Source organism: Amaranthus tricolor, chromosome 8 (assembly GCF_026212465.1).
Source record: "Amaranthus tricolor cultivar Red isolate AtriRed21 chromosome 8, ASM2621246v1, whole genome shotgun sequence".
Taxonomy (NCBI): domain Eukaryota; kingdom Viridiplantae; phylum Streptophyta; class Magnoliopsida; order Caryophyllales; family Amaranthaceae; genus Amaranthus; species Amaranthus tricolor.
Window position 1 is genome coordinate 29,689,487 of NC_080054.1, and position 14,678 is coordinate 29,704,164.

The 14,678-nt window shown below is 27.5% G+C and overlaps 2 protein-coding genes across 3 annotated transcripts; one reads left to right on the plus strand and one right to left on the minus strand.

The window, feature by feature from the left end:
- Positions 1 to 346: 346 nt before the first annotated feature.
- Positions 347 to 6,465, minus strand: LOC130821776 (polygalacturonase QRT2-like). The gene is made up of 9 exons (XM_057687554.1): positions 6,133 to 6,465; positions 4,991 to 5,116; positions 4,446 to 4,610; positions 3,550 to 3,570; positions 2,694 to 2,901; positions 1,895 to 1,976; positions 1,036 to 1,144; positions 677 to 793; positions 347 to 589 (listed from the first exon to the last, which is right to left on the minus strand). The coding sequence occupies exons 1-9, from the start codon at positions 6,463 to 6,465 to the stop codon at positions 347 to 349; spliced, it is 1,404 nt and encodes a 467-aa protein (XP_057543537.1).
- Positions 6,466 to 10,696: 4,231 nt separating this feature from the next.
- On the plus strand, positions 10,697 to 13,875 carry LOC130821270 (uncharacterized protein At3g27210-like). Of its 2 annotated transcripts, none has more exons than XM_057686962.1 (3): positions 10,697 to 11,262; positions 11,583 to 11,666; positions 13,345 to 13,875. In XM_057686962.1, the coding sequence occupies exons 1-3, from the start codon at positions 11,121 to 11,123 to the stop codon at positions 13,638 to 13,640; spliced, it is 522 nt and encodes a 173-aa protein (XP_057542945.1). In that variant the 5' UTR covers positions 10,697 to 11,120; the 3' UTR covers positions 13,641 to 13,875. The 2 variants fall into 2 exon arrangements, with proteins under 2 accessions (XP_057542945.1, XP_057542946.1); XM_057686963.1 differs by having other exon boundaries at positions 10,720 to 11,262; positions 11,586 to 11,666.
- Positions 13,876 to 14,678: the final 803 nt, after the last annotated feature.

The window sequence follows — 14,678 nt, forward strand, 5'->3', positions numbered from 1 at the left end:
CAAATTTAATGAGATGGAGGAGTAACTTATTGATGATATGATATTAGAGTCTGAGTTGGAAAAAACTGAAGTCTAGTATCATGCAATCTGATGGATTCATGTGACTCAGGAATATCAATGTACGACCTCTCAGCAATTACGTTGCGTTTTGCTAGGGAACCTACAAGGCCCAAACATTCTTCTCGTTTTCAACAAACGAGAAATTCTTCATTTTCTTTCTATATTTTCCCTATTTTCTTTTTCACCGTATGTCTTTCAACGCACAAATGTACATTTCTAAAATTTTACTTAAAAAGAAATATATAGTTTGTGGGACTATAAAACATTGTGAAAACCTTAAAAATAACTAAGTTTCATGAAAGCATCTAGGTGCAACTTTTCCCCTATTGTATAGTTCAACATTTTTGCAGTCAGCCCTAGCTAATGCCGATGCTGATTTATGTCCTTTTTCAAGTACTAAGTCTATATTATGCAGCAAAATTCTATGGCATTGATGGCTTTTGCTGCAATCAAATTTTATGGCTGCTTCTGTAAAACTCGTTCCCTTGATGCTCTCATACACCACATTGCTTACCTGAACTGCCCATTCCTGCGTACACAAATAAAATAAAAATGTTACCACGTGATATTTCTTTTATTGTGCAAGAAATTTGTATACAAGAAAATTGTACATCACCTTTTCTGAACACGGTGTTTTTTGATCGCAATAATGTTGATCAATAATGATTGGATTGCTAACGTTACGCATTGTTATATTTTGAAACACAACATTTTTTACATACCCTTGTCCTCCCTGTAATCAAAATACGAGGACCCGAAATTATTCATTCGGAGTAATATTATTTTTCTTGATGATATTTTTATGTATAAATTAATTGATATCTGTAATGAAATTTTTAAATTTTAAACTCAAGTTTACACAAAGAGAATATGCATTAGAATTTTGTTGAGAACCTAACATATGAAAAAAAAAAAAAAAAAAAAAAAAGCTTATCAATGTTTTTATAAAAAAAATTACAAGTAAATTACTGTTACCTGCCAAGTCTTTATTCTCACTCCATTTTGAGTTCCACAAAGTCTTGTATTGTTTACCAATACGTTTGAAACTATGGCCTTGGAATTTCCCTTGCCTAAGCTTCCAATACTAAAATCAAAATTTGTATTAAAATAACATATATAATAAATAATAGAATCTGCTATGTACTTCTTCCCATTTCTTTTTCTTTTTCAATAGCAATAGCAATAATAATAATAAGACAAATTCAACAACAATAATAATAATAATAACAATAATAATAATAATAATAATAATAATATAATAATAATAATAATCTCAAAAATAAATAATAATAATAATAATAATAATAATAATAATAATAATAATAATATAATTGTCTCTAATGACAGAAATTTCGTTGCAAAAACTTTTCTTAACGAGTAACTTTCTCGAATTGAGGGACTCTTTGATCACATTTTTCTTTATGGGTATGGGTTGTCGTCTTTCTTTCCTCCTCAGACTCTGACCATAATTTTTTATGAGCGAAATACACGAATATTGTCATGATGACAGAAATTAATAGTATTATTATTGTTTTATATTAGTCTTATCATTTTTTGTTCTTGTAACTATTGATCCCACACTGAAAAATAATTCTTAAGAATTAGTCCCACTGTAACAAATATTGCTATCAATTTTTGTTCTTTAATTTTTTCATAGTTTTTAAGATCATACTATTATGACCATTTATAGTATAAATTTTCTAATCATTAATTCCAAGGTAATTGATAAATTTTTCATATTTATCTTGAAAATATTAAGAATGCGAATAGCTCAATTATTCCAAACCAAGCAAATGAAATCGAAATAGTATTAAGGATAGGGTTGGGTATAAACCTGATTCCATGGCCCGGTCCACATGTTATTTCAGATATATGAACATTTTTTGATCCACTTACTATTGATATGCAATCATCCCCTAAAATACAGCAAATTATCCAAATTAGGAACACACGCTTTTACAAATTTGGCATAAATTTACAATTCTCTAACCAAATGTTTTAACTATTTATTTTCAAATCTTGTTTCAGTTATTTCGACTCATGCATAAGAAATAATAGACATAAATTTATTCTTTTTAAAATCTAGTTTTTAATATACAATTTTCATGATTCTTCGTTTGGTGAAAATAAAGATGTTTAATATTAAAATACACATTGAATCATGTGCAAAAAGAAATGTAGTAAGTATTGGATAATGGAGGAAGTATAAAAAGAAAAAAAGATAAAAACATTCCTAAACGGTTCTGACGGGATATGAGGCCCAATGCGAGCATTTAATAAATAAAAAAAATAAAGTGTCTTCTTTTGACGGATGGGTTGAATTTTTTTTACGTTCCTGTGCCTACGCGTATGTTGTGAGCATTAGTTTTTTACCAAGGGAGGTTAAATTTCAGCATCTTTAATAGTAAGTTCGATCGTACATGTCTAAAAAATTAGGGCATCAATATTAAATCATGTAGTACTTCATATATTAAGTATTTAAAAACACAATGTTATTAGAAAAATATCTTAAGAAGTATTTGAAATTGCAAAGAACGTTTAAAAAATTCAAAAATTCGTCAATTTATACTCTACCTCTGTTCATTAAAACATAATCATATTCAAAGTCTTAGGAAATAAATAATATTAATTACCAGTTCTAATCAAAGATCTTGTAAGTCGAATATTTCGAGTCTCAGTAATATGAATTCCATCAGTGTTGGGGCTATTTGCTGGTGCTTTAATGAAAATATTGGAAGCTCTTACAGCATTACATCTCTGGAAGGTTAGGTGCATTTGTTGTGCATTCGTTATCTTTAATCCATCCAACATGAAGTTCTTGCACCCAACAAAGGTTACAGCCTTAACTCATTCATAACCCAAAACCAATATTAATTAGCTTTCTTAAAATCATATATAAAATAAAAAATTATCGTAAATAATACTTTCTCTGGTTTTTAGTAGTTGTTACATTTCTGTTTTTTACGCTATCTAATGCACGATTTTAATATATAATATATTTAATTTCATACGATAAAAAATTCTAAAAAATATATATTATGAAAATACGCATTAAAACGAATTAAAAAAGATATCACTTGACTATGTTTTACATTATACATAGAGAAATATATAACAAATAAAATCTGTTATGAACAATAGTTGCTACAAGAACTGTAGCAACTAATAAAATCCAGAGAAAGTACAAACTTTCATTGATTTTTCTATAATAGTATAAACTTTTGATTAACCATGAATAATATCAATTTAGAGGGGTTTTTGCTTAATTAATACTAATTTTTGTTTATAGTAAGCTCTTTGACAAAAAAAATTAATAATTAAACAAAAATTGATATTATTTTAGAAAAATGCATTACACATCCCTAAATCAGTCAAAAATTAATACTATTAAAGAAAAATCAACAAAAATTTATATTATTCGCGAACATTTTTTTCAATTTAAAATGATTACTCTTACTATATTGTAATGTTACTATATAAAATTCATACCGTAGGTGCATGTTGACACGACTGCCAAAAAATAAAAGCAAAAAACAAGATGAGAAACTTAACATTATACTAAGAAATTATAGATTTTTAGGATTAAGGCTAATAGTTTTACATGTTCCTCTATTAGCAAAAGTAAAATAGGCTATTGTCTAGGGCTTCAAATTGTTTAGGGCCAAATAATATATTTTCACCTATAAAATTAATATTAACATAAATTAAAATTTAGATATAATTTATATTTTTTGCTATATAATATGAGTTATTAAGGCTTTTATACAATAAAGTTAAAATATCAACAATACAATAAAAAATTAGTATTATATTATTTGTTAAGCCATAAAATTTTCAAAAAGTCTTGTATGACACCATCTCACGATGAGACAGGCCCATATAAGCAACCCTATTCATTTATATTTTAAAATTAAAAATTGACTTAAGCTTAATATGATATTTTAAAGAAAATGAAAATTGGGTCATCCTATATTAGACGTCTCATTGAGAGACGATCTTAATATAGAATTTGTCTAAAATTTTACAGCACGTCTTGTATGTGACCTTCTCACCATAAGACGGGTCTTTACAAGCAGCCAAATTAATATCTTTTTTAAAAATAATTAATTAAGTAAATGAAAAACTGTTTTTTTTCCATTTTCGTAAAAACTAATTATTAGGCTAACTCATATTAAGTCGTCTCGTGATGAGACGATCTTAATAAAGATTCATCTATAATTTTATGTACCCGTTTTATCTTTTGCTCTGGAGCCCAAAAATAAATTAGAAAACCCTATAATTTTGTCATTGTTGTTGAGTTGTTAATGATATTATGGGTGTTAAAGCTAGTAAACCTACCATGTAACAATAAAAATAAAAATGTAGAAAGTGTGAATTCATAATACCTTGGTTTTGTTGATCTTGCAAGAATTCTTCCACCAAACTTGGCCCATTCCATCAATAATACCTCCACCTTCTACCTTAAAATTGTGTAAATTTGCAAATACTAACCATAGTCGTCGATCTCTATAATCTGATATCCTTGTAGATGCCTCGATTGTTCCTTTGATCTAATTAATCATAGCCCATAACGTATACAATTAATCACGTAAAGCTAATTTGATTGATTTTAATAGTTAGAGCATATATAACATATATTTTAGGTCTTAACCATCGGCTTAAATTTTTGGTTAATTTTGACATGGTATCAGAAGCCAATGCGACAGAAAGTCACAAGTTAGAATTTAAACCACCCTCATCTAAAGTGGAATATTTAGCGCCAAATATGAAGAGGATATGTGTTGCATCCTCCTTCTAACTTAAAGGGCTCTCGTGTGAAATGACGTGTTAGAATATATAACATATCTTAAGCCTTCAATTATTAGTTTAAGTTTTTAATTGAGTTGGTTCCTTGACATCAACCAGACTAGATCAATTAAATTAATTATACCTTGAATATTAGTTGAGAATGACAAGGTCCAGAGAACTTGATTGGCCTGACCCTATATGTTTTGTCTTGAGGCACTAGCAAAACCCCTCCCTTTGCACAAGCTACCTTCCAAGCTTTCATAAAAGCCTTTTATTTATTTTGCCAAATACAAAATTACTCCATCAGATTTTTCTCAAGTAAACAAACAAACAAAATATATATATATATATATATATATATATATATATATATATATATATATATATATATATATATATATATATATATAATCAAATAAGAATAATTTTAAAATAAGAAAGATGAGAAGGATTTTAATTTTTCTGTGTAACATAGTTTTTTTCAAATTATGTGTTTTTGGCTCAATCATGACCATAAATTTTTTTGATTATATATATATATATATATATATATATATATATATATATATATATATATATATGAAGAAGTTCCAGTGAGAATCATCCTTATATGAGAACCGTGAGAACCAATTTACTTTACAAAAAAGTGTTACTTTTTACTAAAAATGTGTTACTTTTAGGCAAAAATGTATTATTGTTTTTTATGATACTATCATGCAAAAAAGTGTTACTTTAAGTAAAAAATTCTGAAAAAAACTCATAAAAGGTGTTACTTTGTAATATGTTTGTTTTTTTGAAAAAAGTTTGTTTTTCTAAAAGTAACGCTTTTTTGCTATTAAATACTAGCTTTTTTAAAAAACAAAAATAACTTTTTTGTACCAAAAGTAACACATTTTCTGTAAAAAAGTAACACATTTTTATCAGGAAGATCGATTCTCACGGTTCTCATATAAGCTTGGTTCTCACTGGAACTTGACCCTATATATATATATATATATATATATATATATATATATATATAAGTGTGAATTGATCAAATTCGTTACTTTTTGGAAAAAAAGTAATACTATTATTTTTTTTTTGGAATTTTTATAGTTGATTAGTAACACTTTACACTTTTTTAAAGTATTACCTTGGCATAAAAAAGTGTTATTTTTCAGCCATAAAAAATCTAGTGAAAAAAATTAGTAATACTTTTTTGCTATAAAATAAAAGATTCGCACAATTCACCCATAAAAATTGTTCGCACTTGAACCACTCCACAGACACATATATATTCTCTACCTTGGTGTGATCTTTCCTTCGGTGCCCTGATCTAACAAAATGGTCGATATTGATGATTTTGTGAGGTTGAGGTGAAGGAGCAATGGCTCTATGTAGATGTGAATGCTGCCTTATGCGTTCCAGAATCATCCTATCATAGTTGACCAACTTTTGTGGATCTAACTCGTAGTCGTAGTAATAACGACTCTTACTATTGTCATTCATAGAATAATAACTTATCATGTAGCTTCTAAATAAATGATCAGGTTTTAAAAAGGGATAATTAGATGGATATGTTGTAAAAATTAATGAACAAAAAATACCCAACATGAAAAAATGGGATTTTAGAGACATTATGTTTGTGTGTGATATTTATGTGCACATAAATAAAGAGATAGGTATGTTTTTACAAATCAAAGGAAAAAAAAAACATGCATGTTATAAAAGGATAAGTAATGGCAAGTATTTGTGTAGGAAGGTTGAGGTTGAACTTGCTTGTTAAGTGTTAACGAAAACATGAAAAGAGTGGTTTGCTAATAAGAAATTAGGGGGAAAATGGGTGAGTTAATATATTGGTATTGGTATTGATATTGATATTAGTTAGACTTGGGGAAAATGGTCAATCAATCGGATTTTGGCTGGGATCAAGGTTGGATATTTTTTGGGTTGACTTAGTTTTAAATCGGGTCCATTTCAGATCAGATGGGTTTCGAACGAATTTGAAATTGAGCCTGGCCAACAGGTTATCATTTTATTTTTCATTGGATTAACTTAAAATAAAATTGTAGAATTTCTTATTTTATTATAGAATTTGAAAATAGATGATTATTTTAAAAAAATTATTTACTATGCCTATAATGCCTAGTCGAATCACGGCAACACATTTTCTGACGATTAAATAATAATAATTCACCATAAAGGAACATTAAAAGTCTAAAATGCATCATACTACAATAAAAATATCCAAATGAGTTAAATATAATAGGAAAAATTATCTACAATAATCCAACATTTTCATGATTTTCCTACAATAATCCCACATATTAATTAACCATGAATATTTCAACTTTAGGGGGTTTTGCCTAGAGTAAACTTGGGTAACCCGATGACCTGCTATAGTAGGTAATTCGCCAAAAAAGTAAACTGAAAATTAATTTAAAATTAGAGAAAAATTTTATAAATTTAATTAAAAAAATTCTAAATAAAAAAAAATCATAATTTATTTTAAACATTTTTTTAAAATTTTTTTCGACAATTTATTTTAATTTATCTTTGTTTAAAAAAAATAAAAATTGTTATAGCAAGTCATCTGGTTACTGGGTCTACTCTAGGAAAATACCCTTCAAACTTGAGATTATTTATGGTTAATCAATAGATGAGATTATTGTAGGAAAATCATGAATATATTGGAATATTTTAGGTAATTTTTCCAATATAATACAAAAATTTAAATATTAATAATAAAATTGTACAAAAGTAAAGAACATAAGAAACATTAGTTTTTTTGGTTGTGCGCCCAAATGGATAAATTTTACCTTTTTTAATCACCAAAACTTGGTTGAGACCGTCTCAAATTGAGACCAAGAGTGGGCCGGCCCAATTCACAGGTATAACAACATCACACATTTTCTCTTGTTTTTTCCATTTTTTGGGAATTTATAAGATTTGACCATAAAGGTATCAATTTTGACCTTAAAGGTATCAATTTCAACGTAAAGTAATACTTAAACATATTAATTAAAGTAAAAAATTTCAATTTGAACCTATAAGTGATCAATTTTTACGTTAAACTGATCAATTTCTACCTAAGTATGGTTTTGTTTCATAATTTTAGAACGAAGTTATATAAAATGGTATTATTCTATCATTCTATGGATGAATCAACAACGAATAAATGGTCAATAAAACTATCAATAATAGTGTTAAAACTATTAACATATATTTGAACTAAATGCTATACAATATATCTATACAATTTAAATATTTATTTTTAAAACGATAATTGAAGATTAGAAATTCAAAATTGAGTTACATCATTGTCAAATTATATGTCATAATTTAACTATTAACATATTCAATTTGAACTAAAACCTATACAATATCTTTATAGACTTTAAAATACTTATTTTGAAAATGATAATTGAAGCTTATACGTTTAAAATTGAGTTAGATCATAAAACATCAATTGTCAATTTATGTGTCATAATTTAACTATTAACATATTCAATTTGAACTATTTACAAATATATATAAACGTGTTAGGGAAAGAGTAATATCATTCGATGATTAAAGAGTACAAGAACTCTTATGTTCCATTAGAACCATCATGTTGCATTAAATAAAAGTACTTATATTGTACAATGTTTTAATACTATTATTGATAGAATTATTGACCATTTATTTGTTGTTTAAAATTCATCCATAGAATGATAAAATACTAGAATACCATTTTATTAACTTCATTCTCAAATTGTGAAACAGAACCATATTTAAGTAGAAATTGATCAGTTTAACGTCAAAATTGATCAAAAATATGTCAAAATAGAAATTTTTTATGTTAATTGATTTGTTTAAAGTTTACTCTAAGTTGAAACTGATACGTTTTAAGGTCAAAATTGATATTTAAGATTAAAATTGAAAAATGCCCAAAAAATGGAAAAAACGAGAGAAAGCATATGAGGTTGATACACGCGCGAATTGAGTCGGCCCACTCTTAGTCTCAATTTGAGATGGTCTCGGCCAAGAAACATTAGTTTGTTTTGGTTGTGCGCCCAAATGGATAAATTTTACCTTTTTTTTATAGCTGCACAACTTACGGGTCCAACCTAATTCATACCTTACCGATCCATTTTTTTACAGGTTTTTCGACTTGGGTCATTTTTCGAATTTGGGTCAAAATTTCCAGGTTATATTCCAATTTTTTGATTGGATTTTAGATCAATTTTCGAATCGGATCAATTTTTCGGGTCTAGTATTGGTATTAGTAAATGGGTGAGTATATGAAAAGAGGTTTTCTTATATGAATTTTCCAATTTCTCTTATCATTTCCTTCCCGTTTTATCTTTCATAACTGTATATCGATGCTAATGCTATACATGATTCAAATCTCCTCTTATTCGAAACTGTTACTTTTCACCGATTAGGGTGTTTTTGAAGATTTTTGGCGAGAATCTGAGCACAAGAAGGAGAAATAAAATATGGTGATTAGAAATTCTACTTTTCCTAATCTTTATTTTTGGAAATTTCAATGCTGATGATATCAAGTATAATGATTTTATGATGCTAATTATTCTGATAATTTTGCAGTCCGCACTATTCAAATTTTATGATATCAAGATGCATTTTCCTGCCATCCTAACAAAGAACTGGGTAATTTCTTCTAAATTGTTTGCTATAAATTTCTAAATTGTACAGTTTGAGTTAGTACGGATATGAACAATGAACCACATGGTAGTTGTTCTTTACCTTAATTTCTGGCTAAAGTTGTATGTTAGGTTTGATCTTCACTATTGTTGCTTATTGTTTTTTCTATTCCATTTAATTTTCTACATTTGCCGGAAAATATCATCTTAACTATGTAAATCTAGCAAATTTTATCAGATGAATAAATAATTTATAGATTATGTATTATCTCTCATTATATATTATTTATATTTTGAAAGTAGAACAAAAAAACTCGAGTAGCATCTATAACAAATCGTGGCATGAGACTTGCCAACCGCGAAAAAGAGGTTTTTCAATTCTGTTTAATTGACATATAAAATGTGGTATATAGGAAAATTGAATTCTTGTAAGTAGATATTGGTAGTCACAACTCAAAAATATAGAAAATGCAATTTCTTAAGAAGCTATGCCATCTATATTGTGACACTTACATCTAGACAATCCTCAGGTAAGTAGCGTTTCTATAGAAAATAAAGCATTTCATATTTCAACTAAACATTTTCTCAAATTCTTGTAAGTAGGGCCGGCCCATTATATACTTTTCAAAATATTATAAGTAGACATTAAGAATAATGTAATTAGACAATTAAGATATTGAAAGTAGGCATTAAGGATATGGTAAATAAGCATTAAGAATAATGTAAGTAGACATTAATCTTTAATGGGCTAGACTTGAGATATATCTCTCAAAAAGACGGTTTCTCAAGAGACTAGTTGCAACATTTTAGTGTTCTTAGTAGATTCAATTTCATTGATATGAAAGCTTATTAGAAATTATACTTTTCATCTTTAATTAACTGACATTTAAATATTTATAGCTTAATTTTTGTTACGCTTATTATCGGCCTTGCACCCTTCCAAACATGCCTAGGCCCTAATTTAGCTAAGAATTGTGATTGAACATGTAATTTAGCCAAACAACACAAATGAAAAATCTACAAATCTTATCTACCTTTATGGCTCTACCTATACCATTAAACTCCTTGTTCTTGGTTGGACTTTTAAACAATATGCTATATAAATGTGTCATACTTTTTCAATCCATTTTAAAATTGCCACACTTTTCTTAGCCCATTTTTTTTTATTGTCTTTTATTTTGTTAGATTCTCTTCTATGAAAATTTCATTAACCGTTTTTCAATTCTCATCAACATTTTTTAATCACAAAACTAAAATGTCTCCACAAAACTTGTAAATTTCTTTGTCAACTCTGCTCTTTCTACTTCAAAGAAAAGTGAAGAGCATATAAAAACATCATTTACTTCACTTTCAAGACCAATCAATTTTCTCTTCCCTATTCTCTCCCTTTCTTGCTAAAATGTTTTCCTTTCCTTTTAGTTATGCCAATCAATTAGTCCCCCACTATTCCCGTCTTTAGCAATAAGCTACCCAAATTTATTTGTCCCTTCTTTACCTCTCTCCCCTAAAGCACAAACCAACCAACCTCATTACTCAGCATACAAACAAAATTATCACTCTTTAGATATTCTTTTTTCTTATACTTTTGTTCTGTTCTTCACTAATTTACTTTACTTTACTCTTTTTTTCCATAATTTTCTAAAAACTATGAAAAATATGAAGAGGGTTTTCCTTTTTCTTGGTTGTATTTCTACTAAAACTTCTGATTCTCCTAATAATAATCATATTACTACCTTGGAAAACATGCTTAAAACTGTTCAATCCCCAGTATGGGAACCTCCAGCAGCAGGTAATTAGCTTAATATCTTGAAGATAATCAAGTTTTTTTAATTATTAAGTTACATATGTTTTATTCATTTTGGTAGAATATCTAAAAAAACAAATTAAGATTAATTTTGGGTAATTTTTGAGCTAATCGTGAATTTAAAAAGAAAATTAGCCAGCGAATTATATTATGGTCAAACATATCTAAAATATATACTATAAAAGTTTCATTCTGGGAATCTGTTTTGCTGATTAAGTTAGGTATGATTAATTAGGCATTAATCATCATGATTCATGATTAGTGAGCTTAATTACAGATATTGCTTATTGAATTTGTGTGTTAAGTAGGCAGTAAGGAGGAAGCTTTTTTTGATTCAAAGCCTTGGCTAGAGTCTGATGATGAACAAGAGTTCTACAGTGTCAATGATGGTAAGGATTTTCTCCTTGTTATTGTTCTACTATGAGAGTTAGTATGTTTATTCTGATATGAATCTTCAGAAAAAAAAAATGTTGTTTTTAAAAAATAAAAACTGTACCTTCATCTCATTTAATTTGTTACATATATATGCTATAGAAAATCTATATTAAAGATGTAAATATAGCAAATTTAACGAGACTGAAGAGTATACTTATCACTTTATGTGCCAACATATGTCAATCGGAAAAAAATAAAAAATTTGATGCTATTGCAAGGATGATATTGCGTATATATAACCCTTTTAAATCCGGTCAATATGAGAGTCATTTAACGACATTAAGATAATAAAATATAACTGTTGTTCAATAACCAAATTAATTACCTTCTATGAAAATGAAAGTTTTATCACCTGATGGATTAGGTTCATGGCATTATTTATGTGTGATATCTGTAATCTGTTGGTTATAAGTTGCTATTCCTTCAGTTTCGTTTGCATTATGAACTTAATGATCATGTAAGAGGCTAAGAGCTCTCTTATAGGTATTTTGATGGTGCAAAATTCATGGAATTGGAGTATTTGTCTATTTCTAGGTAGGAATCTAGGTTTTAATTTGTCTACATTATGAGTTATGATCTAGGTTATTTGATTATCTCTCTATTTCGTAGAGATAAAAATTGAGCAAATCAAGAAAATTGATAAACGTAGAGATAAAAATTGAGCAAATTAAGAAAATTGATAAAAGTGGGTGAAAAGTTGTAAATAGTTAAGTGAAAGAAATATTTAAATAAAATGGAAAAATAAATCAAATGGGTGAATGAGAATTAAAGAAAGAGCGTGGACCGTGACTTAAAATAAAAATGTAGCAAATTCCAATATGTAGCTTCCTGCCATGGAAATAATAATAAAACCTAATGAGGTTTGATATAGTTTTCTACACATTTGGAGATATGTGTTCGGTTCATCTTATACTAGTATTATGATTTCTCCCTTAATTTAAGGGTAGTTGATACATAAAGTATTTATTACGATTATAAACTGCCATTTAGAGTGAATTTATTGGGTGGGCATTGTGAATGATGCGATATTGTCTTGGATTAATGATTGCTCGTATGGCCTATTGATTTTTTTTGCTAGTAGCCTATTGAGATGAATGCAGAATGAACATAAAGATATCCATTCTTCCATTTATCCATTCCATTAATGGCCCACATTATCATCTCAAGTCTACTATTTATCAATAGGCTTGGGACAAGCATGTATGAGGTACCAAGTCAAATCTCTTGTGTGTTAATGCATCCATCCCATTAAATTTATACTTCTGGTGAAGACGTGTAAATATTAGAATTAATTTGTAGTTGGTATATTAATTGAGGTTCATGAATTTTAAAGGGTAAATGAATTTGTGGGTGATATTAAAATAAAGTTGTAAAAACTATTTTCAAAAGAGAAAATATTACAAAGTAAGTAGAACAATCCCAAATAAAAATTAAAATGCAAATCTAATTGGACATGGAGTAAAAGAACAAAGAGAATAGCCTTAAATAGTAAAATGCATAGCTTATAAGTTCTTGTATTGAAAAGTATTTTTACGAGCATAGGATTTCAATTCTGATAACCTTAAATTATATGATCAAATTTCTGTAAATTTCTAAATTTAGCCTATATTTTTCCAATTGCTTGAATTTTAGATATTCCCCCATATAAGCTATCAAACAAGGATGAAAATCATCAAGGAAGGAGGCTATCAGAACTATTCAAAGATAGCAGTTTCAACAGTGAAAGCCCAACAAGTCTTAAAGCATTATGCTTTGAACAATTAAAGGAGGAAAATGATCAAATTCCAACAACAATTGGTAGTAAAATTCAAAGGGGAAAAAAGGGTAAATCAACTAAGCATTGTTTGCCAAGTTTAGCAAGAACTTTAAGTTGTGGTGATAGAAAAAAGAGGCATAGTCCTAGCAAGATGGGTGTTGTAACAAGTTGAAGATGGCGCAATTTGGCCTTGACATGGGCTTTGTAAAGAGAAATAAATAATTACTCGGATCGCTTTGCTCGGATTTCATTGTCACGTTGATATTGTATTTGTAATCTGATGTATGAGTGTATCCATGTGATGGTGAAATCCGAATCAGGAAATTATATATCAAAGTAACAAAAATGACTTGTTTTATACTTTTTAAAATATTTATAATAATAAATAAAAATTAGTATTATATTGATTTTTTTTTTGTTTGTTCACTTTGTTTTGTAAATCTCTGAGACTTATTAGTAGTCGTTTTTTTTCATATGTTGTTACTTTATTATTTGATTACCTCTATGCCATGTTTGGAAACAAGTATTTCATTTGGAAATTTAAAATTAGCTCAAATTTATTGTTTGACAAATTAAAATTTTTCAAATTTGAATTTGGATTAAATTCCACCATTATTTTTAAAGTAGTTTAATTGAGAATTTGAGAATGACTACTCAAATCTGGTCATTTTCAAATTCTTCATTTCATAATTAAAATTTATAATTTGAAATAAAATACTTATTTCTAAATACTACCCTAAAAAATTTAGAAAAGAGTAGAAACTTAAGAGTAGGTTGAAAGTTTATTTGAATAGTATAAAATAAAACATAATAGAAAACACATTGATTATTAAAACTTAACACACTACAACTCTAGTAGATATATTAATGTCTATAATAATTAAAATTCCCTGTTGTTTATAAAATGTAAGAAAAAAACTAAAGTTTAAAAACCAATGAATTTTTTATACTCATACAAGTAGTATTCTAGTATGAACACTTAGATGTATGTATGATATTGAAGCAACCTGAAAAAATTAAATACGATTGACAATATATTTACGTAAATATAGAAATCAAAATCAATCGAATCTAAAGATCATACTCAAGAACAACTTAAATATATACCTTTAACTTGCTCGGTTGTCTAGGTACAAATATTACTTACCTTGTGTTTAAAATAGACTCAACATGCTACTTACTCGACTTGCATAATCAAATTTAACTTCAA